The following is a 24,300-nucleotide window of genomic DNA, read 5'->3' on the forward strand; positions in this document are numbered from 1 at the left end:
GCGTTGTCCTGTTGAAACAGCTCCCTCTAGCGATCAATGATTTGAAGGGAGGTGAGGTTGAAGAATTTGATTCATGTAGCGATTTGTGGTCAAATTTCCCTGAACCACAACCAAGTCGGATCTCGTGGTGTATATGGACCCCTACACCATGACACTACCGAAACCGATATTGTCGAATTCACGTACACAATGTGGGGCAAAACGCTCATTTCGACGACGATAAACACGTTGTCTTCCATCTCGCCTCGAAGAAGAAATCGTGATTTATCGCTAAACCATACTCGTCTCCAGGTTCTCACATTCCAAGGCTGTAAGGTATGGCACCAACGCAAGCGTCGCTGTCTATGGATCTGTTGCAAAACGGACGATAACTGGTCTTCAGGGTCGGATTCCAGCCACGCGAAGATAGTTCCTGACAGTCTGGTCCGATATCCTCCTCAAACCAGGAATGCGTCCTGCAGTCTCTGTATCTGTTGCATTGCGATGACGTAAGTGGAACAGTCGAATGTAGCGATCCTGTGCAGGGGTGGTAACTCTTGGTCGGCCGATTCTCGGACGGTCTACAGTGGAATTAAACTGTATGTATTGGTCCCAAAGGCGGCAAATAGTGCTGTGGTGTACGTTGAAGTGGCGTGCAACAGAAGACTGCGATTACCCTCTTTGGATACGTCCTGTGGCAATGTTGACAATTGAATGACAAATTATTGGCTTATGCTTGCCTTTTTATAGCCAATACCACGAGTTACGAATGCCATAAATTGCACGTGCATTTTGCTTTACTGTTTTCCTCCAAGACATTTTTGAACAAGTGTGAAAACAATGCCGTTTAAGACATTGCAAGTCGACAATGGCTGCGTTTTAACCCACCGTTTGTCGAATATCGGGCCACCAACATTTTCCAATGACATATATCCAATTTATATACCGGATTTTTTGTGTAATCAGGTTCAATGAACTACATACTACCTGTGCGTTTCTTTTTTTTAAAGAGTGTTTTTGTTGTTTACAGTTGATAAAACTATTTTTTCAACCAGTAAATGATATTCGGATTCATTGACTGGTTGAATAAATGGCGATTATATGTGGTTTTACGCCGCTTTTAGCAATAATAGTAATGTCACGAATGGGAACACCAGAAATGGGCTTCACAAATTGTTCACATGGGGGGAAACCAACCCGGACTTTTGTCGTGACGAGCGAACCCAATCGCCTCTTAGTAAATAGGTTTCAATTAGTGGATAGTATGGAGGTTCATTGACCCCGTGGGGATCCGGGGTAGAATGCGTCCCCAGCAACCGGTTGCTGGTCGTTGGAGGCGAAATGGGGATTCCCAGCAATGCTGGTGATACGAGGATTGGGTTGTCAGGCTCAGTGACTTGGTTGATGGTGACTTGGTTGACTTGAATCATTGCTCATAAAACCAATCAACGAATTGTCTGGTGAAGACTCGGTTATTTGCAGGCAGTCGTCATACAGCTAGAATATTGCTAGGTTTTTCACTCTTTGCTCACCCTTGAATCTAAAATACTGCCTAACACTTAAATGTCAAAAGCATTGAGAAAAGGGTGCGATTTGAGGTTTAATTACTGAAGAAGTATCAAACAAAAGAAATACATGGAGGAATATTTTACGTTCTGTTTTTTATGTTTAATCTGCGTATCAGATACACCACTGCTGAGTCCCGAATTCCCTCTAAATAGACCCCCGAATTCCTCGTACCAAAAGGGGGTTGGCAGCCTCATTCCTGCGTCATAACATCAACCATGTATTGTTCATATATATTATTAAGTATGATCAAGTATTCCCATGGGTTCAACATGCAACCTATTTATACAACGATAAAGTGGGTGAAGAAAAAAGCTTTGGAAAGAAGCCAGTGTCGTCGGCTTGCAGCCTATGTCACGTGATCTCGTGCAAGCGCTGGTCGGAGATCAAAATATGTTCATGTGTCGCGGAGGGTACTCGAACAGAGTTTCTTCCCCCATCGATTTCCAGTCTCTCTACGGAACTGTGAGTAGCTGATGTTAAGCTCAACATGGAAATAGTCCGGCTACCGGTCGTTGATAACAGTTTATCACGTTTTAAGCGTACAACACAATACTAACGGCAGCGCTGCTGAGTGAGTGGGCGATTTGTCTCGATTTGAATGATAAAACTTAGCATGACGAGTGAACGATCTATCGTCTATGTTGATGTGAGGTCTTTTTAAGCCTTGGGAAATACCAAGTCTAGCCAGAGTTCATAATATCAGTTACATGTACATCAGTTGACTATGTCGACCGATTGATCTGCAATGTAATATGTGTGTTTTGTCACCAGTTGGTGAGAGACGATTGTTTGTGTAAATTTACACAGTGGCTCTGCATTCAACTACTGATTGCGCAATCATCACGAGGATGTTAGTGTTGGATTACAAAGCTATACCGCTCCATTGTTTTGAGTGTATCTTGATTATAAACCTCTTTCTGCCGTATGTTTACTCAGTATCATGTTGCGTTGATGGGTAAAGATGTGATTTTTAATTTTTTGAATTGCCTGTTTTTTTGCAATCTTAAAAAAAAATGATTTGACGCTTAACAAACCCACACACAATTATTTGAAAGTGTTACAGTCCGCATGAGGTCATCCTTCTCTGTGTATACACAGTTTCTAAAGCTTCATGCAGAATTCTTCTCCTTCCCCTGTGAGAGTACTTTGTTTGTTTGTTTAATGCCGCACTCGGCAAATATTCCAGCTATATGACGGCAGTCTGTAAATAATCAAGTTTGGACAAGACAGTCCAGTGATTGACATCATGAGCATCGATCTACTCAACAAACACACATAATACACACACACACACACCTGGAGAGAGAGAGAGTGAGTTTGGTTTAACGCCGCTTTTAACAGTATTCCAGTGTCAGCTTAATGTGGGAGGAAATCCCGAAGTGATGCAGGTCTCAGACGTTTACCACTTCGGTGAAACCCACGAGCACGTGTATGGTGCTGACAAACCTAGAAACATAATCGGGGCGAACCGGGATTCGAACCCACAATCATAGGTTTCTGGCGTGCCCAAGGGACACAACTCTGCACAGCGAATCGCGGCGCCTTAGACGACTGGGCCACCCGTGCCCCCGAGAGAGAGAGAGAGAGAGAGAGAGAGAGAGAGAGAGAGAGAGAGAGAGAGAGAGAGAGAGAGAGAGAGAGAGAGAGAATGAGAGAATGAGAATAAGAGAGAGAAAGGGAAGCATTGTGTCTTGACTAGCCTGCACCCAAGGGTATATACTGTGGGCTGTGTCATTAGCCGGGTGCACAGCGTTTCATGAGTTGAATTGTCTTGTACAGAGGCAGAAGGTTAATAGATGTACACGAATATTCACCTGAATGGGTTTTTAAAAGACAGGAACTGGCTAATGATTCTTTAACTAGTAGTGATGACGATAAGTGTATGGTTAGATTCCATCAATACCTTTATGCAAGTTCATTGCAAGGTCATTGTTATTCAAAATAAGGATCCAATAACTTAAGTTTGACTAGCCCTTTACAGGGAACTTGTGAATGGATCCCAATTACTTACTTGTTTTTTTATAACTTTGAGTGGAAAATACGATGACAATATGTGAAAAACATTTCAAAAGGAGGAAGGGTAGAAGGATCCAGACTCACCATTCCTACCCCTCATTGTGGGCCTACCAATGATCTGCTAAACCATATTTTTCAAAATGTGCTCAGTGTGTAGTTTGCAGGAATTTATCAAAGATTCTATACTGGTATGTGTGGCAAACTTATGAAAAAGTAAAAAGAAATTTTCAAAATGCAAAATTGGCAGTTCATATCTTCCTATTTTCAGAGGTAATTTAACAATGCAGTTTAACATTGTATTCGATGCAGTAATGTAAACCTCTTGATTAACCAGTTACGACCAAACAGCAAGTCACCTTCACAAAGCCACAACATAAGCTGTATGTAACGTGAATTGAGACATCGTTACTTCAAGAAAGGTTTCGTTGACATTTGCAGCAGACATGGCCAAATATTGGCATCTGAGCGGGTCTAGATAAATCACTGGTTTGAGTTTCGTTATTGTTGTTATATTTATACTTTTCTTCATAAAGAAAATAACCTTTACTTCTGTGTTCAATGAAGAACCTTTGTATCCTGAATTCCATTCATTGTTTCCCATAAGGAGCAGGTGGTGCAGCTGTATCAAGTTCTGAGACTTTAAACTCAAATATGGGATCTGAAGCCCCAAACACGTAAGTAAATTCGTTAGTTGTGATATACCGTTTCCCAGATAACCAGTTGGAATCAGAATGTTCCTGAATGTCTCTTTACATCCTCACTACTCAAGTTTTAATAATATATTAATGGTGAACCTGTGAACCACTGGTACTCTGGTATTAGCTCACACAAATCAAAGGTTGAAAGAAAGAATTCTGATAAAAAACAAAACAAAAATTATTTTGGGCATTTCCAAACTTTAGGGTAGGATCTTCTATATTCCAACAATATTTAGGACAAGGTAGGATAAGGGCCCGCGTACCCACAGAGTCTGCACAATTTCAGAAATGAGCAAACTCTACAGAAATCATTAAAAAAAGGTTTCCGATGTGTTTATAGGAATTGTACATAGGTAAGGTTCAAATATGTCAAAAGACTGATTTTAGAATTTGTGCGAAGTGTTTTTCTGATATTTTAACTTCTACAAGTCTTTTACCCAGGCTTTTTTTTGTAGGAGATAAAATCAGTACAAACATATAGTGCACAGTTTATGTTGGGTCACAAACCTGCTCATATTTAGATTTTTACTTGAATTAAAAATACATTTTCACTCAATTTAGTAATACTTTGTGATAGTATGTGATCATGCCATAAGTCCAAACTTACAAGCGTAAGAAGGAATAGATGCTGGGTGTCACCCTTTAAAACATATCTGATAACTTTTGTACTATTTGTAAATTGATATTACTAGTGTGCCAAAAATCAAACGAATAGTTATCATTGTCAGTAATTCTAAGAATACAACCTCTATTACATCATTGCCATAAATCCTGTTTTGGGGCTGCAATCACACTAAAACTAAAGTTTCAGATTTTAAAAAGACGTCCTCTTTACTGTCAGCTATACATAATTATTTGACTTTGTCCCGTAAAAGTACCAACAGCCTCCAGCTCTTCCTTGCGCAAAGGCAGGACAATCCTAACTTCTTTCCAAACACCAATCAACTGGAGACAAATGATTGGGGAGGTGTGTGTTGGGATGGGGGTGGGGTGGGGTGGGGTAGCGTGGGGAGTATGTCTGATTTAATAGAGGTAGTATTGTTGGAATTATTAACAATGATAACTATTGTTTCCATAATTCTTACGAACCCTCTACCTCTATTACGTCATTGCCATATGTCAGAGGGAAGGCGGGTTCTGTCTCTACCACACTCCCTGTATAGATGACAGTGATTTCTATAAACCCTTGTCATTCCATCATATTAGTTTCAAATCCTATGAGATGTCTTCCAATAAATCACTTGCAGTGGAATAATCAGTCAGAAATGTGATACCTTCCCATGAATTACCTTTATATTGCTGGTATTCGTATTAATAATTATCCTTGCACTCTTTTAGGGCATAATTTACCTTATTATTTCTGATTCTAACTTCACATCCGGTCTTTCTTTCTTCCGAGTTTGACGTCACTAAATGACGTCATTTCCTCCATACGATGCCACTTCCGGATCTTGTTATGTCACTTCCGATTTCATTTCTCTTCTCAATGTGAAGTCACATCCGGTCATTCTTTTCTTTGAGTATATCTGACCTGGGTTGCCGTAGAAGATCTCGGTGAAGAGGTAGGTATCGAGGTTTTTCCATCAGTAGAGACAAGAGCCTGGGAAACCATGGCCTGCTCGACCAGATTGGAGCAATGAAAATGATGGTACACTGCATCGGATCCGGTACCAGATTGACATAAACTGGAAGCCGATGGTTCAGGCAGGATGCAAACAGGACCAGGTGTGGAAGTGGAAAATTTGTTGAGAGCCATCTTCATTTCGGTGGAATTCTTCTCTGGCTCCAAGAACACTGGAGAATAGAAACCTGTGTTGTTGTCTGTGTCTTGGAGTTCCAGAAAGGCCCGTTTGTCCAAAGCCTTGATTGCGAGATCAGCCTCCTTTAACTTGGCTACTTTAAGGTGGAATCGACGACCTATAGATCAGGAGACAAGAAGTCGACAGTTACGGAAGTGTAACTTGTATCCTTGTAAGATCAAGTGGTAGGAGTGAGTGAGTGAGTTGGGTTTAAAGCCGCTTTTAACAGTATTCCAGTTATATCACGGCGTGTCAGCTTAATGTGGGAGGAAAGCCCGAAGTGATGCAGGTCTTAGACGTTTACCACTTCGGTGAAACCCACGAGCACGGGTATGGTGTTGACAAACCTAGAAACATAATCGGGGCGAACCGGGATTCGAACCAACAGTCATAGGTTTCTGGCGTGCCCAAGGGAAGCAACTCTGCACAGCGAATCGCGGCGCCTTAGACGACTGGGCCACTCGTGCCCCCTGGACCTGATTAGTCCCCAGTTTGATTGCGTAGAAAAAAAGGCACCCTACCACTGGACACAGAGTCGGATATGTTGTAAAATGTGGCAGTCTATGATCATAGTCCATAGAAATAGTCAGGCCGACAGGACCTGTGATGGCAACAGGAGCAGTGTCAACTGCTGTCCCCTCGACCTCCTGACTTGAAACCTCTTCAGCCAGATCCTCGACGTTTGGCATCAGACTGGAAATAGATTCAGGGGGTGCTGTGAATGGTCTGTTCTCCGAAAGGCTTGAAACGATTCTTTGCAAGAGACAATAAACTTCCTTCTTTCAGGTTCCCGGAAGGAAATGTCTTGGGAGTGTTCACGTGGTCGTTTAGGGGGAAAAGATGAACTATGAGCCTTGACAGCTAAATTGATGGTGGAGACCTGAGACCTTTCGACCGGATCCTTTCTGACCTCATCCTTGATCTTTCCAAGTTCATCCTTAAATATCTTGGGGGCCGTGATGGGCTGCGACATCAATCACCATCTTCTTAGCTTGAGTAGAGACAGCCTTGAAGCGGATTTGTTGCATATGCATCCAGAAGAATTATCAGTATGTCCAGACTTGTAACTTTCTGTGTTTTGCTTGGCCACTGACGAGTTTGGTGGATGTGTTGAGAAGTAAAAGGGGCATAGCAACCTGCGTATTCCAGCATCTGAAGAGGAATAGTCTGTTCCGTACGGTGTTGATGTCTAAACATGTCCTTATCTCCGTCCGGTAGCTGAGGAAGACGGACGTGGCTGTAATGGGTACACTCCCCTACGCGCTCTCTTGGCCGGTGGATTCTTCTGAGCCTGATATGCATTGACCCGTTTCAGCTTTTCTACCTTCAGACAAAGGGCTAGGAGACGGTATTCAAATAATGATTCCATTTCTGTTGAGCAAACAGTTGCTGGTTCCGGGGGTAAAGGGAAAGACATAATGGCCTCCACTTTCTTCTAGGCCGCTTCTTTCCTCGTGGCCTTGATGATGGATTACATAAACTTCGTAAAAAGCAGAGTGCAAATCTCACAACAGTTCCGTGCTGTTTACATCTCTGCACTTCCAACAGGCAGCTTGAGGGTCCCCAGACGCCATTGCCAACACCAACTTAAACTCACGTAATACAAGCCCCTATAAACAGCCAAGTAAACGACATCCAACAGTAGTAAAATGTGTAATAAACTATTTAAACTGAAAACGGACTACAATTAGTGTGCCTATATAACCATGTGCTATTATGAGACAGCTAAGTAGTAGAAGTTGACAATAGCACACACAGGAAAGAAATAAGTTGTTTCCTGCCTTTTGATGGAGGAGATACAGGCTGTTGGTGCTCTTAGGGGAACAAATAATGATGCATTTTTGACAGTGAACATGACGTTTGTTGAAAATCTGAAAATATAGATGTAGTGTGATTGCTTCCAAAGTACAGGATTTATGGCGATGGTGTAATGGAGGTAAAGAATTCGTAAGAAATAGGGCCTTATCCTACTTCGTCTTTCGAGCTGAAAATACAGCTAATCCAGCTCATGCCTTAATATTTATGGAATCAGGAAACATGGTAAAATCAAAATTCTTGTTTCATTCTTGCTCTCAAAATGTTTCTAAAGGTAAACTCCAGTTAATAATCAGGAGGTTGTTGAGGGGTACGGGTTCACTGTTTTACTTGTAATCCAGTTTTATCAAAGCTGGAAACAGCCCTCAAGAAACCCACATTTAACATTAGGAAAATGGATGTAACCACGTATCATTTTGCTATAGCTTTGTGACAGAAGTATTGCAACTGACACCAGTCCTAAACAAGCATAAAATAAAATAAAGTAATGAATGAAATCTCCTCCCCCAAGATAATGAAATAGTTGGCCCCTACAATTGAACAACGTTTAGAATGTGTGTGCGTGTCACGTTTACCATAGGTATTTTGGCATTCTTAAGTTTAAGATTTATTTTCATATAACATTATTTATATGCGAAAACCTGTATGTTTTCAGTACTGTGGCACCAAACTGCCCTGATGTTGTACCTTTCTCGGAGAGCTACTTTGCAGGTAATTAACATCACAAACATTATTTTTACACTGCATGAACATGTGAATGTGTTCTATTTACAAATCTTAATTTTATAGATTGTATTTAGATACTGCCGACTCTGTTTATATAGTACAATGCAAGGGACTGAGCCTTAAGTATCTCCCAGTACTTTTATCTCCTGTGGATGACCACCTGTACAATCCCTTGACATTTGTTCACGACATAATGATTATACCCTTTGTTTGTATTTAAAACATGTTATGATTTGTATTCTGCAGAAATATCTACCGGGCTTGTGGCTGCTATTGCAGTTGGTGCAGTGGTTACTGTAGTTATTGTCATCATGTTCCTTGAGAGCACCTGGTTTATAGTCCAACACTTCTTAGTACAGAAGACAAAAATTCTGTCCATATGGATGATTGGCCTACAACCAGTAAGTAAACAAGATATGGCTGTATGCACATTTTAGGCCACACTTAAAATTCTTTAAAGCTTATGTTTGTTTGTTGTTTGTTGCTGCACTCAGCAATATTCAAGATATATGCTTGTGAACTGTAGTCTAGTCTGAACTAGTCTGAACACAACAAACCGGTGATCGACAGTATGATCAACCACAAAGACACTCCCTTTTGAGTATGATGACACACAAACAAACAACTGATCTATCAATAGTCTTCAGGGACCCATGCTTGCCGTGAAAAGCAAAAGGGATAGGATGGTCAGGCTCGCTGACTTGTTTGATGCATGTCATCGTATCCCAACTGCGTGTATCGATGCTCATGATGTCAATCACTAGATTTTCTGGTCTAGACAATTATTTACCGACCGCCGTCACATAACTGGAATATTACTGAGTGCTGTGTTAAACAACAAACAAACAAACAAACATGGACGTCATTGTATGTTTATAAATACGCAATTAAGGGTAATTAAGTACTGGATTAAGCTTTTGCGAATGATCGCAAGTCGATAGCCCTTCCAAAGTTATGTTATGCTTAAAGTATTAGACGAGAATGGAAAAGTCAATTGGGCATCGTGTGTGAGGCAAACGTTATTTAATAGTGGTTTTACGTATGTCTGGTTATTCCAAGATGTTGGTGATAAGAACATGTTTTTATCTGCATTTAGATGACGCCCAAGAAATATATATATATATATATATATATATATATATATATATATATATATATATATATATATATATATATTTCCAATCATAGTACCACAGTATTACTTTAAATTGCATTATGCTAATATAAAATCTCTTCTCCAACCCAAATTATCCGCAACAGTACTCAGAGACAAACGGTTAATTAGAGCAATGTGTAAATTTCTAATATCTCTTCACAACTTTCGAGTCAACATTATTCTTAAAAGGTCATTGTTAAATATACCTCATACAGAATCTATATGTAAACAATGTGACCTTCATTTAGTAGAGGATGAAAACCATGTCTTTTTGTATGTAAGAAATATATTCACTTGAGAATTTTTTTTTTTTTATCTCATTACAGAAATATTATAAAGGTAATATTACGTTTGCAAATTAATTTAAATCATGGGATATTAATGTACTGCGCTTGATAGCTATATATTTATGTAAATTAATTAAAATGAGATCGACAGAGATGAAACACTCTGGATATGTGACCTAAAATGTTATATATCTTACAACTGTAGTATGGGCCATGTGGCCTGAATTACGAAATAAACATGTCTTCATTTCAGGGGGGCACGGGTGGCCCAGTCGTCTAAGGCGCCGCGATTCGCTGTGCAGAGTTGCGTCCCTTGGGCACGCCAGAAACCTATGATTGTGGGTTCGAATCCCGGTTCGCCCCCTTTATTGTCCCCCGCCGCGCGAAAGCGCGAAGCGGGGGATATAGTATTCACGACCGTCCGTACGTACGTCCGTACGTCCGTCCGTACGTCCCACCTGTTTGTTGCCGCGATATCTCAAGAACTAAACACTGGATTGTCTTCATATTTGGAACTATGGTGTATATACAAATTCCGCAGACACCAGTCGGTTTTGGTGACCTTGACCTCATTTTCAAGGTCACAGCAGGCAAATCTGCTTTTGGAGTTGGAAAACAGTGTGGCCGCGATATCTCAAGAACTAAACACTGGATTGTCTTCATATTTGGAACTATGGTGTATATACAGACACCGCAGACACCAGTCGGTTTTGGTGACCTTGACCCCATTTTCAAGGTCACAGCAGGCAAATCTGCTTTTGGAGTTGGAAAACGGTGTTGCAGCGATATCTCAAGAACTAAACACTGGATTGTTTTCATATTTGGAACTATGGTGTATATACAGACACCGCAGACACCAGTCGGTTTTGGTGACCTTGACCCCATTTTCAAGGTCACAGCAGGCAAATCTGCTTTTGGAGTTGAAACAGGGTTTTGCAGCGATATCTCAAGAACTAAACACTGGATTGTTTTCATATTTGGAACTATGGTGTATATACAGACTCCGCAGACACCAGTCGGTTTTGGTGACCTTGACCCCATTTTCAAGGTCACAGCAGGCAAATCTGCTTTTGGAGTTGGAAAACGGTGTTGCAGCGATATCTCAAGAACTAAACACTGGATTGTCTTCATATTTGGAACTATGGTGTATATACAGACACCGCAGACACCAGTCGGTTTTGGTGACCTTGACCCCATTTTCAAGGTCACAGCAGGCAAATCTGTTTTTGGAGTTGGAAAACGGTGTTGCCGCAATATCTCAAGAACTAATCGCTGGATTGTCTTCATATTTGGTACTATGGTGTATATACAGGCGGGGGACATTTCGTCACTTTGTGACAAATACTTGTGTTTCTAGGTTTGTCAGCACCGTGGGTTTCACCGAAGTGGTAAGTGTCTGAGACCTGCATCACTTCGGGCTTTCCTCCCACATTAAGCTGACACGCCGTGATATAACTGGAATACTGTTAAAAGCGGCGTTAAACCCATCTCACTCACTCACTCACTTCATTTCAGGTTAAGTGTATTCACTCAGTGGAACTTGATTGACTGCTTGTAATTGCTCCCAACAGGTGTTTGCAGTGACAGCCCTGATAGCTGTGTGTATACCGCGATCCGCCTTGCTGTCGGATCTGGTGGCGGCCATGTGAGTTAGATGTAGCGATTTTCTAGAATCTCTCTTTTGTCGAGTCCAGGGGATTCAGCTGGTGGGGGTGGAGTTGGGGGGTCCACAGGCTGTTGATATATGGCACGCTTCACTTGATTTCCAAAATTTGTTTTATTGTCATATCATTGCACATCCTCAAAAGCCTTCAGTCTATTATATATGGAGAAATTGGAGTATATTTCTTACAAGAATAGAATTGTCAGCTCTATGTAACATGCCGTCAGCAATTTTGATTCACTGTATTAGATTCATACAGCCAAACTACAAGCTATTGACGTGTCGTGTCTGCACTAAAGAAAGAAGTGAATACACTACTCTGATTAGGGGATAAACCTGCTCTGGGTTTTTTTTAGGTTTTGCACTTAGATTCAATATCTGTACATTTCATTCGAAACCAAATGCGTTAGCTGGAGAGTTCAAATTTGAAAAGTGTACAGGCTTCGAACTCTTTCGTAATAACGAAGTGATGAGTGATGGGCATTCGTTGAGTCGAATATGTTTAATAGGTGAATTCAGTAATGAATGACGATCGGTTTTATTCCACGAAGGTTTGTTTTTATTAACTCAAACCACAACTTTCATCATAATATTTAGCTTTGTTCAGTGTCAGCCAATACAAACTTTTAGTGCAGACACCCCGTAAGTAATTTTCTGGAGATCCTCCCTTACAAATAAGGCGACCTCTGCACTGTTTATTTCAAGAGTACACATCAATATTATGACGTCATAATGTACTTCAAGCAACGATGCCTAAGCATTGTGACGTGGTACAAATGACATCACAGTCTGCAAAGGAATAGCGCCAAATGTAAAGCTGTGTTTACGTTATGAATTCCGCCATACAGACGTTTAGTCATTGTTAACTGTCGCTTATGATATTCTATTACCCCTTTGGTTGTCAAAGTGTTTTCAAATACATATTTTCTTATATAGATTCAATAATCATGGCAAACAAATCAGAAAGTAGGATTCTACTATTGATGTCATGGTAGAATAATATACTGAACAGCATTGAAAACGCACCACCATGAAAATGGATGTATTTGTATCCGGGCTTAAGTCAAATGAAAATATATAAGTGAATGAGTAATATACGACGTTCTGGACGAAGCATGAAGAAGAACAGCTCGTCAAAACACATTCCTAATTTTTTGGTTAGCGAAATCGCCAAAACGCAACAAATTGCTTACACACCATGGAAAACGTGTTTTGTTTCACGGGAAGTATGCAGAATAGGGCTATAAAAGACAGACTTTTAAAAGCCACATCACTTGTTGCTGCAGACGTAAAGGGTACTGACACAAGAAATGCCAAGATTAACAGCAGAGGAACGTGAACGTGCCTTGGGCATGCTTCAAGTTGGTACGTCAAGTAGAGTCGTTGCACAACGGTTTCAATGCCATCATTCAACAGTCCTCAGGCTACTGAGCAGATACCAGCAGACAAGAACCACCAGAGATCGACCACGTACGGGTAAACGTCGTGTAACTACACCACGCAAGGATCGCCATATTGTTCGTCGGCATCTTCGTGATCGTACACTTCCGGCTACCAGGACTGCAGCAACCGTACAAGGCCGACGGAATTGATTAGTGCTGACACCTTACGTCGACGTCTCCGCTCAGGATATACACACCTTCCAGCAATCTATCGCCAACTGAACATCTATGGGGTAACCTGGGTCAACGCCTCTCACGTCGTCCGCAAGTACAGAACCTGAGAGAACTTGAAGATACACTACGTCAAGAGTGGAATGCCCCAGAACACTATTCGCATACTTATTCGATCAATGAGAAGACGTTGCATGGCCTGTGTTGCTGTCAATGGCGGACATACCAGATACTGACTTTTCATTTTAACCCTATGTGTCTTCCTTACACTGATGACGTAATTGTCATTACTGTGTGGTATTCCTGTTTCCTTTGTCGTCTTTCTTAATAATCCGTCTATGTCTGTTCTAATCAAAATCGGTCATTGCTCAAATTGTTTTTGTTATATTTCAAGATTTATTGCTGGTGCGTTTTCAATGCTGTTCAGTATATATTCAACTGCTGTAGTATAACAAATTTTATGCTTGAAACAAATGGGTTTAGGCCATGTTTTATGATTTTATCAACTTTTATAGCACATTCTTGTATATCACTACACAATTTGAAAACAATCTTTAGGACATTTTGGACGACAGTAAAAGCCCCAGTAAATTTAACCAATTTGAAACCCTGATTACACTTTTTGAAAATGGACAGAGGTTTATTTGTTTTCACTGCACTTGGCTTTATGTCTGCAGTACGCCTTGTAGGCACACTTATATACTACTCAAAAGAAGTTAAGGATCACCTGATTCTTTCATATTACAATAGTTAATCTCTCATGCCATGACAGATTAACATTACCAATATGAAAGAATCGGGTGATCCTTAACTTCTTTTGAGTAGTATATGTCACAAGATGTACATGTATATGGTAGGACTAGGACATGGAAAGTAGGGGACATGTACACTATATTCCACAGTTAGCTTTTCTTCGCCTATCACGGTTCACCAAGGTACTAGTGCAATATTTTAATGTATTGTAATGTATTGTATTGTTAAGTCCTGTATATTTTGCTATAACTTGTCACAACTTCAAAATCTGGCCTTTGTATACTGCTGATGAACATGTGATTTTGGCCATCTGCATGTAAACCAGTTATCCATGTTTCTTTAATGAACATAATACCTTAATGAACATACTGAGACATCAGGTTTTCTTTTAGCATGTCCTTCTTTACCCTTGTGTGAACTTTCAGATCTTATATGAAACTTAAGGAAATTTTAGATGAGCTAAAGAGTTCCCGGCTCTTTTTGTATTTTTTCACCTGGCCAAGAATTATGTAAATAAATATAGTGGCATTTTCTTCATTTCGATCACTGATACTATGGTTTTGCGGGGAAAGAACATCTAAGGGACCGGTAATTTATTACAGGGGTGAATGGGTCAGAGGTTTTTGATGCACTAATGTATTGAAAATAATCACCCTCCCCTAATGCTTGTCATATTGTTTGATGACCCTCCCCATGTCCTTGTACATTTGTTCATTGCCTCCCTGTAAAGACCAAATGAAAAAGCACTTTATATTCTATTATCAAATGTCCATATTTTCATGACCCTCCCCAAATATCCGTATTCTTTTCACATATTGAGACTGTCAAATTTTTGGAGACCCTCCTCCCTGATTCCCTCTGACCCACCCACCTCTATAATAAACTGAAGTCTCCCTCAGATTGACTTTCTGCAGAGTGTCTTTTGTACTATGTCAGCTACATGTCCCGCTGTCTCCAGCTGTTCCTCTTTCTGCTGATCCACTACCATGGAGGGGACCAAGCTCTCATCGATCACATGTCAGGGGAGACAATAAACCTGCGCAGCCCTCCCGTGGCCTGCTGCTGCGTCTGCTGCCCCAAGATAGCTGTAAATGAGTGAGCAGGTATATTTGTCACTGTCACTATTAATTCACCATCAAGCCTCTTGAGATGAACTTTTAAACCCTGTTATATTGATGCTTAAATAAAATACATTGATATGTAATTCATATTGACAGTGACAATTACATTGTGAGTACGTTGGGTTTAATGCCACTTTGACTAATATTTCAGCCGTATCTCAATGGGGTGTGGGAGGGATAGAACCAAGGTCTTTATTGTAACAAGAGGACACTTCAACCACTAGACTACCCCACCACTGCTAACCACAGGAAGAACAATGTGATGTGTACTTTTATGTGACAACAACCTGATTGTAAGAGTTCTCACATATCCATTCAATTCGGACATATGTATTTGTTGAGGTAACATTAAACTTCTTCATCCATTGTGTTCTAAAATAAAGCTTTGACTGGTTTCTTTATTCTCTTTCAGAAAGATCCTCTTCAGAATCAGAATGTCTGTTTTACAATTTGCCATTTTAAGACCGATCTTTGTGCTTTTGACTGCTGTGTTGTGGGCTGATAACAAATATCAGAACGGAAAGGTAAGTAAATAAGTCTGTTTCAAGATACATCCCATGCTCCCCAATATTTAAAAATACATTTCATAACTGTTATCTTGCTGCCTTATAATACATCTCATACCTGCTAGCTTCCTCTGCTTAACCTATACATCGCCATGTTTCCTATGTTTCGAAGAACGTCTCAAACCCGCCGCCTTTCCTTTGTGTCAAAGTACATATCATGCCAAACGTCTTGCCATGTTCCAAAGTACGTCTCAAACCCGCCACCCTGCTGTGTTCCAAAGTACATCTCATACCCGCCATCTTGCTTTCTTTCAAAGTACGTCTCATACCCACCATCTGGCTATGCTTCAAAGTACATATCATACCCGCCATCTTGTGATGTTTTAAAGCACATATCATACCCGCCATCCTGTGATGTTTCAAAGCACATATCATACCCGCCATCTTGCGATGTTAAAAGTTCGTCTCATACACACCATCTTGTTATGCTTCAAAGTACATCTGGTACCCACCTTCTTCTTATGCTTCAAAGTACATCTGGTACCCGCCATCTTGCTATGCTTCAAAGTACATCTGGTACCCACCTTCTTGTTATGCTTCAAAGTACATCTGGTACCCAGCTTCTTCTTATGCTTCAAAGTACATCTGGTACCCACCATCTTGTTATGCTTCAAAGTACATCTGGTACCCGCCATCTTGCTATGCTTCAAAGAACATCTGGTACCCACCATCTTGCTATGCTTCAAAGTACATCTGGTACCCACCATCTTGCTATGCTTCAAAGTACATCTGGTAGCCACCATCTTGCTATCTTTCAGCCTGTGTTGATTTGAAATCATGCATCAGCTCTGAAAATGATTCAGAACGTAAAATGTTAAACATAATTAGTTGTTTTAGTTGCTCATAGGTTTCATCAAAGTGCAAATGTCTGAGACTTTAAGCTTTCCTCCCACATCATGTGACATGCCATGATATAAATAACATATTGTGCAAAGCAGCATTAAAGTCAACTCACTCACTCTCTCACTTTCAGATGAGTCCAAAACAGGCCTCCCTGTACATAAGTGTGTTGAATGGTGTGTCAACACTTACAGCCATGTACGGCCTGATCCTTGTATTCAGAGCGTCCAGAAAACACCTAAAGGTGTTCAACATTGTCCCAAAGTTCATCTGCATGCAGTTAGTGCTTGTCTTCAGCAATCTGCAGGGCTTAGTCTTCAATATTCTGGCCAGTAGCAACCTTCCTCCTTGTACACCAATACTGCCTTCTACTGAACGAGGCAGTGGTAAGTGTCACAATTTGGCCATCAACAACCTTCTTCCCTGTACATCAATGATGTCTTGTATTGCACGAGGCGATGGTAAGTGTCACATCTCGCCCTCAACAACCTTCCTACCTGTACATCAATGATGTCTTGTATTGCACGAGACCATGGTAAGTGTCACATCTGGCCACCACCAACATGCCTACGTGTATACCTGTCTACCAATATTGCTTTCAACCTCACAAAGCAATGGCAAGTGTGACGTCTGCCATAGAAAGTGACATACCCATTCACTCGTGGAAGCAGAGATGATTGGTGGTAAACATAAAAAATATGCATCACTTCTGGCTTTCCTCACACACTGTGGTAACTGAAAATATATTGTTCAAAGCTGCATGACACCCAACACATCTGGACTTTTGTATGTAAGGTGTGTATTCTTTTTAGCGTAACATGTAGTAGTAAAAACAATACAAATCAATTTTGTCAGAACTGGTAATTGTTTATGGGTTTTTGGAGGTCATTTTGATATTCTTTCCCTGCAATACTGACTCTGTGACTCATTAATTACTGCTATTCTGTTTGATTTGCAGTATAAATACTTCGGAGTTAATATCCTGCAATACTACCACCAATATAGAGCTTTCAAAAGGAATTAATTCCACTATTTTAACAATAGTAACGCAATATCATCAGTTTGTTTCCACTAGTAAAAGGTGAAAGATGTAATCTGACTGGATAACAATGTAAACAACCTCTGTTTTCAATTTCAGTTTGGAACCACCTGATTGTCATTTTGGAAATGTTCTTGCTTGCGCTTCTTGCTCGGCGCTTTTATCGCAGGATAGAGGAAACACAGATCATCACAGATGTTGATGTTATGAGCTCAGGTGACAAAGACAAAGCACAGAAGAACGGGAATTCTTCCTTGAACAATGACACCAACATATTGAAATACACCAACAGTGGAATGGAATTAGAGGAAAGCATTACTTACATGTAGATGTTGATGAGAGTGGACACAGGAACGGTTATATTGCTTATTGATGGCAAGAGAACTGTGACCCAGGATACAGGAGAGTGTGTCCCAAATGAATATTGTAACTATACTTTATCTCAAAATCACAAAAGTCATAGCGTTAGGATCGCTTTGTAAAATGGTCCATGTCTCATAGTCAGGGCTATGACACTCGTTGGCTTTGGGATTCACAGGCACCACTTGTAGAAGAATAGAACACTTTCTTTTCTTTATAAGTCTATTCTTTTGTTGCATTTATCAACATTTTACAGGAAACAAATAGAGAATCTCACCCAAGTGTCTTTTGATATCAAATATATCAGCACAAAAACAAAACTCCGAGGTTTGCCGAGGAGTTTTTCCACGTAGATCAACAAGTGTTTATATATTTGATATCAAAAGACACGAGGGTGAGATTTTATTTATCATCCAACATCATTCTTCCAACTTTTTTTCTGTTTGTAGACAGCCATAAGCAATGTCTTAAGGGTAAAAAGTACTGCTAACAGCTTCAGTAACAGAGCTATTAGTGGTGTCATTTAATTGTGACGTCATGGTAACAAATGACGTCACAATGGTCTGCAAAGCATTGTGATGCAATTTCATTGCAGTGATATCTACAATTTCAGCCTAGCGATATCACCCGTGGGAGCCAATTTTGGATGAGAAATAACAATAACCCCCGGGTGATATGAAATAACATATATCTCTGTACATATTGAACAGCGCGAGAGTGGAAACGTGTACACAGACTAACAAAATAGAACATGACATGACGACCAGAACTTATAAAAGGAATCTGTTTTAGAATCTATGAAACAGGAACATTTAGTGATCATGTGGTTTTGTTTTACTTCATACTGAAAAGTCTAGAATGGTGGCATAGTTTTGTGAAACGTACTTTGGAAAGTCAATATTTTAAAAGTATAATAATAATAATAATAATGTTGATTGGATCATTGTTTCTCCTTGGATAACCAAGTAGTAAATGTCTCAATGGTGTGATATTACATTATTGGAACCATTGTAAACTAGTATCGTTTGTGCATGTAAAAGGAAGTACATTATAGTGTGGCTTATCGTTAGATATGGTATCATTCTGTAGGATGAAGTCGCATTTTGTCGATTGTTGATTTCTTTTGGCATAACGCAGTTATTAGCAGTATATAGCAATATTGAGTTCCTGTGGACATTTTCAATAGTTTGTATATGTGGGGGTTGGAGTTATGCCCCTTGTTATGCCAAGACGTGTGTTGATGCGTTCCGTCAAAAAATCATCTTAATTAGGTATTATGACCGAAATCGACCGAAGTGAAGCTGTAATAAGTGGTTGACATAATACCAGAGACCGAAACAAAACAAGAAATGGTGTCGATTGACGTCTCTAGATCCAGAGTTGGACTTTTAACTTAACCAAAAGGCACCAAAAGGCAAGTAACACTTGACAAACATAGCGAGTATTCACCCACTGTCGTCGGGTCTGATAAACACTTCATAATTATTATATGTGCAATGATGTTTACCTTGTATATTGGTTTGAGCCATGTTGTTTTGAACGCATGTGAAAATGTTGATCTGTATTCATATTTACAAAGAGCATGTTTGTGAACTTGTTTACACAAGTGACGTCACGTCATTCAAAATTAAATAGTCAGCTTGGCCAGCTCAATCATCACCTGCTCCAGACGCATGTCAATAATCCGCTGCCCGTAGAGGTAATAACACATAGAATCCTGTGTGCTAACGACATCAAAAGGAATCCCGGACCACTGACCTTAGACGAAGTCAAAGATGTCATTTTGAAGGAAATCTAATGCGTGGCATGTGACCTCGGAAATCAGATAACCACACTCACAAATCAGGTTCGAGATTTTAGGACCATATTTTATTACCTTGAATCAAAGATGACCAATCTTTAGATTGACGTGGAAACTGTACAATACAATCAGAGCATAATGTTCGAGGATGTTGGTTTGATCTCCGACAAGTTAGAAAACGTGGAAGAGAAACTAGCACAGTTCGATGGCGAGACGTTATTCTCTATAACGTGACAGAGGAAACAGGGGAGACGAACACTGATTCCAAGGTCAAGGTACTAGATATCTTGAACAGCAATGTTGGGTTAGTGATGAAGGGGTTAGTGATGACGTCTTCCGTTACATCGGTCCCCACATCTCCAAACCAAGATTAAATTACGGCTATCTGATGACAAGATCGAATTATTGAAAGCTCGAACAACACTCAAGAATAACGGTTATGAAGTCTCAAGTGACTTAACTATCCGACAAGATCAACAACTTAAAGCTGTGAAAGATAGAGGACTCATTGGAAATATTTCAAGAATGGTAAGCTTTATTGCCTACCCCCAATTTTTTGATATTGTGTGTTTATTGGAGACATTTTATAATTTTATATCAGATTTCCCAGACTTAAACTGGCTACCTGGTTACCAAATGTACTTTGCCCCAGCAGTTAAACTATCGTTTTTAGGTAGATGTTCTGGTGGTGTGTGTCCCTGCGTTAGACAAGATGTTGTGAACCAGTGCATCCACCTTAGCACCGATAAAGAAAACTTCATATGTTTTAAAATTTCCAAAATCTGAATTAAATTTAAAATGTGATTTAATGTTGTATAACTATGTCCCTCCGGCAGGTTCTACATTTTACAATGGGAGAACTGATTCAGGTTGTCTTATTTATAAACTGGAAGCTTTTATATTGGAACATTGGTCTGATTTAACTTCTTCACATGTGCTACTCTGAGGTGAATTTAATGCCCGCACAGGCAACGAAAATAATCCCATTTATGAGGACTGTGGTGCCTTTGGACATGATGATTTATACATTCATGTAGACAATGCCCCTGTTTAACAGCCTGTATCTCACGATCGTACTATCAATACATTCGGATGCATTTTGTCGAATCTATGCTTTGTTTATTTATACTAAATGGGAGAGTTTACGGTGAAAGAGCAGTCGAGTTTACATTTGGTGATACATAGGTGATACATATGCCTTTTCTGGTTAAATGTTTCAATCGGATTTTTGATACAGGTGTTTTTCCTTCTGTCTGGTCAAAATCAAAAGAATGGAAACAATCATGACAATTACCAGAGTATATCTCTCACTAGTTTCGCCATTTTACGTCACTGACATTATGTTGACTTTGTTGTCTACTTATACCTGGGCGGTTTCGGTAGGAACTCGGGATGACCTCAAAGGAACCATTTATGGTTTATACTTCATTATGTTTATGTTTATATTTCATACAGAACACTTTTTTCCATCCAAACCTGCAGTGTGCAAATATAGAATCTATACAACAGACAAAACTATACTTATTTATTATGGCAAAATATTAATTTATGACATTATACAAAAAGGGGAAATTTAAGATATTAGCACTCAATTGTAGATGCTATGAAATAAATAATACTTTTAAAATGACACAAGTATTTAGTTTTCTTAAAAATAAAAAAGCCCAGATTTACTGTCTATAAAATGTGCATTTCACAGTTGATCACGAACAAATAATTAAACAACAATGGGGTTATAAAGAATGTTATATCTGTCCTTTTAAAAGAAATGCAAGGGGTACAGCTATTTTAAATTTTAACGATTTTGAATTCAAGGTTATGCATTCAATTAAAGATAAATATGAAGGTAACTTTGTGGTATTAGATGTAAGTATTGATGACAAAATATATACCATAACTTATATGGACCAAATCCGGACAAACCAGAATTTATTGAAAAAATAAAGGAACTAGCAGTATAATTAACAGGAGAATCATAACATGTTGTGATTGGAATTTAATAATTGATCAAGACAAAGACACTTGTAATTATGAAGATATTAACCACCTCAAAGCAAGAAAGGAACTTTTGGAGACAATGGATAGTTTACTTCTTAAAGACCCATGGCGAGAATTATATCCATCTGAAAGAAGATACACCTGGCGACAACCCACACCAATAACGCAAGCTCGTTTGGATTATTTTTAGTCTCACACAATGTGCTACATTTAGTTGAAGACAGCGATATAATATACCTAGTATAAATTCTGACCATTCTATTATATCTCTTACTCTTTCACTCTCAGACATACAAAGGGGAAAAGGCTTTTGGAAATTTAATAACTCATTTTTGAAAGATAAAAAAACTTTGTCGCAATGGTTAAAAAACAATTAATGATACTCTAGATCAAAATGAAGACAAGACAGCTACAAATGAGAGAGTATTTACAATTGATGACCAACTACTTTGGGAAATGATGCTGTTAAATATTAGGGGAAGCTCAATGTTATTCTCCTCAACACGTAAAAAAAGAAAACATAGCTTTGTAATCCAGATTAGAACAAGATTTAAATCGGCTTGAAAATAGGTTAGGAGTACAAAATACACATAGAGAGATGGGAGAATTAATGGAACAATTAGATTCAGCTAAACTAGAATTGGAAAATTTGCATAGAATAAGAACTGAAGGCTCTTTTATGAGATCAAAGGCCAAATGGATAGAACAAGGTGAAAAACCCTCAAAATATTTTCTGCAACTTGAATATAGAAACTTCCTAAACAAATCCATATCTTTACTTGAAAAGGGAGATGGTACACAAATAAATAAACAAGATGAACTAATTCAAGAAGGTAGAGACTATTATCAGAAATTGTATAAAACTGAAGATTGCACACAGATTGATTTAGAAAACCTATTTTCTGATACCCATGTGCCAAGACTAGGTGATGATATAGCTTCTTCTCTCGAGGGTGAATTGACTTATGATGAGGTACTTGAAGCATTGAAAAAAAAAATAATAATAAAAGCCCTGGCCCAGACGGGTTTTCAGCAGAATTTATAAAATTCTTTTGGGTGGATCTTCATAGTTATTTAATAAATGATCTAAATTATGCATATAAGAATGGATCTCTATCGGTATGACAAAAACAAGGATTGATACCATGTATTCCCAAAGAAAATAAACCAAAATTATTTCTAAAGAATTGGCGCCCCATCTCCCTCCTTAACACATCTTATAAGTTAGCTGGAGCGTTAATTGCAGACAGAATAAAACATGTTTTGCCTTTAATTATTCATGAGGATCAAAAAGGTTTTGTTGGTGGTAGATATATAGGTGAGGTTACAAGAATGATTTATGATGTGATGGAATATACTAAATCTTACCAAATACCAGGTTTATTGTTATTAATTGATTTTGAAAAAGCATTTGGCTCTGAGGAAAGAAAAATTATGCTTAATGTACTAACTTTTTTAAATTTTGGACCAAGTATTCAACATTGGATAAAAGTCTTTTTTCGAAAACATTGAATCAAGTGTTTTGGTAAATGGATATGCTAGTCCTTTTTTAAGGTTTCAAGGGGTTGTCGCCAGCAATTACTGCTGTCATCAATAATAGATTAACACAGTGGTTAAATATGAGGGATTTGTTTCCTGAAATACAAGCGGGATTTAGATAGGACTATTCGACTTTTGACCACATGTTCACTCTATATGCAGTCATTGAGAAATATTTATCCCACAGCAAACGTAAGTTATATTTGGCCTTTGTTGATTTTAAAAAGGCATTTGATTCTGTAAATAGAGCTAAACTGTGGAGTTGTTTGAAAAATAAGGTTTTCGGAGGCAAAATGTTTGCCATTGTTAAATCAATGTATGCAAATGTAAAATCATGTGTTCGCTGTGGTGATACTAAAAGTAACTTTTTTGATTGCCCGATAGGCTTACGCCAAGGATGTGTTTGTATCTTACACTCATTGCTTGAGATATTGGTGTAAAATAATAATAATGCCTGAACACTGCTTATCTTATAGTATCGGGGGACACGGGTGGTCCAGTCGTCTAAGGCGCCGTGATTCGCTGTGCAGAGTTGCGTCCCTTGGGCACGCCAGATACCTTTGATTGTGGGTTTGAATCCAGGTTCGCCCCGATTATGTTTCTAGGTTTGTCAGCACTATACCCGTGCTCGTGGGTTTCACCGAAGTGGTAAACGACTGAGACCTGCATCACTTCGGGCTTTCCTCCCACATTAAGTTGACACGCCGTGATATAACTGGAATACTGTTCGGTGTTAAACCCAACTCACTCACTCACTCACTCACTCACTCACTCACTCACTCACTCACTCACTCACTCACTCACTCATAGTATCGTGAAGTCACTTTGTAAAATAATTGTGTACACCCACTTTGTAACATTGTCTCCACATATGTATTGTATGCAGCACATCTCTATAGCTGTGTTGCACTCACGGATATTATCACTTTGTACTCTTGTTTTGTATATGGGCGGAGGCCTTA

The 24,300-nt window shown here is 39.3% G+C and overlaps 1 protein-coding gene across 1 annotated transcript; it reads left to right on the forward strand.

Annotated features, from left to right (window-relative positions):
- The first annotated feature begins 1,918 nt into the window (after positions 1–1,918).
- Positions 1,919–22,857, forward strand: LOC124147962 (organic solute transporter subunit alpha-like). Its single transcript, XM_048399554.1, has 9 exons — positions 1,919–2,010; positions 4,169–4,238; positions 8,532–8,587; positions 8,849–9,003; positions 11,617–11,690; positions 15,033–15,169; positions 15,608–15,719; positions 16,735–16,987; positions 17,740–22,857. The coding sequence occupies exons 4-9, from the start codon at positions 8,982–8,984 to the stop codon at positions 17,967–17,969; spliced, it is 828 nt and encodes a 275-aa protein (XP_048255511.1). The 5' UTR covers positions 1,919–2,010; positions 4,169–4,238; positions 8,532–8,587; positions 8,849–8,981; the 3' UTR covers positions 17,970–22,857.
- The last annotated feature ends 1,443 nt before the right edge of the window (positions 22,858–24,300 follow it).

This window comes from Haliotis rufescens, unplaced genomic scaffold, assembly GCF_023055435.1.
Source record: "Haliotis rufescens isolate VD_foot unplaced genomic scaffold, xgHalRufe1.0.p SCAF_2, whole genome shotgun sequence".
NCBI lineage: Eukaryota > Metazoa > Mollusca > Gastropoda > Lepetellida > Haliotidae > Haliotis > Haliotis rufescens.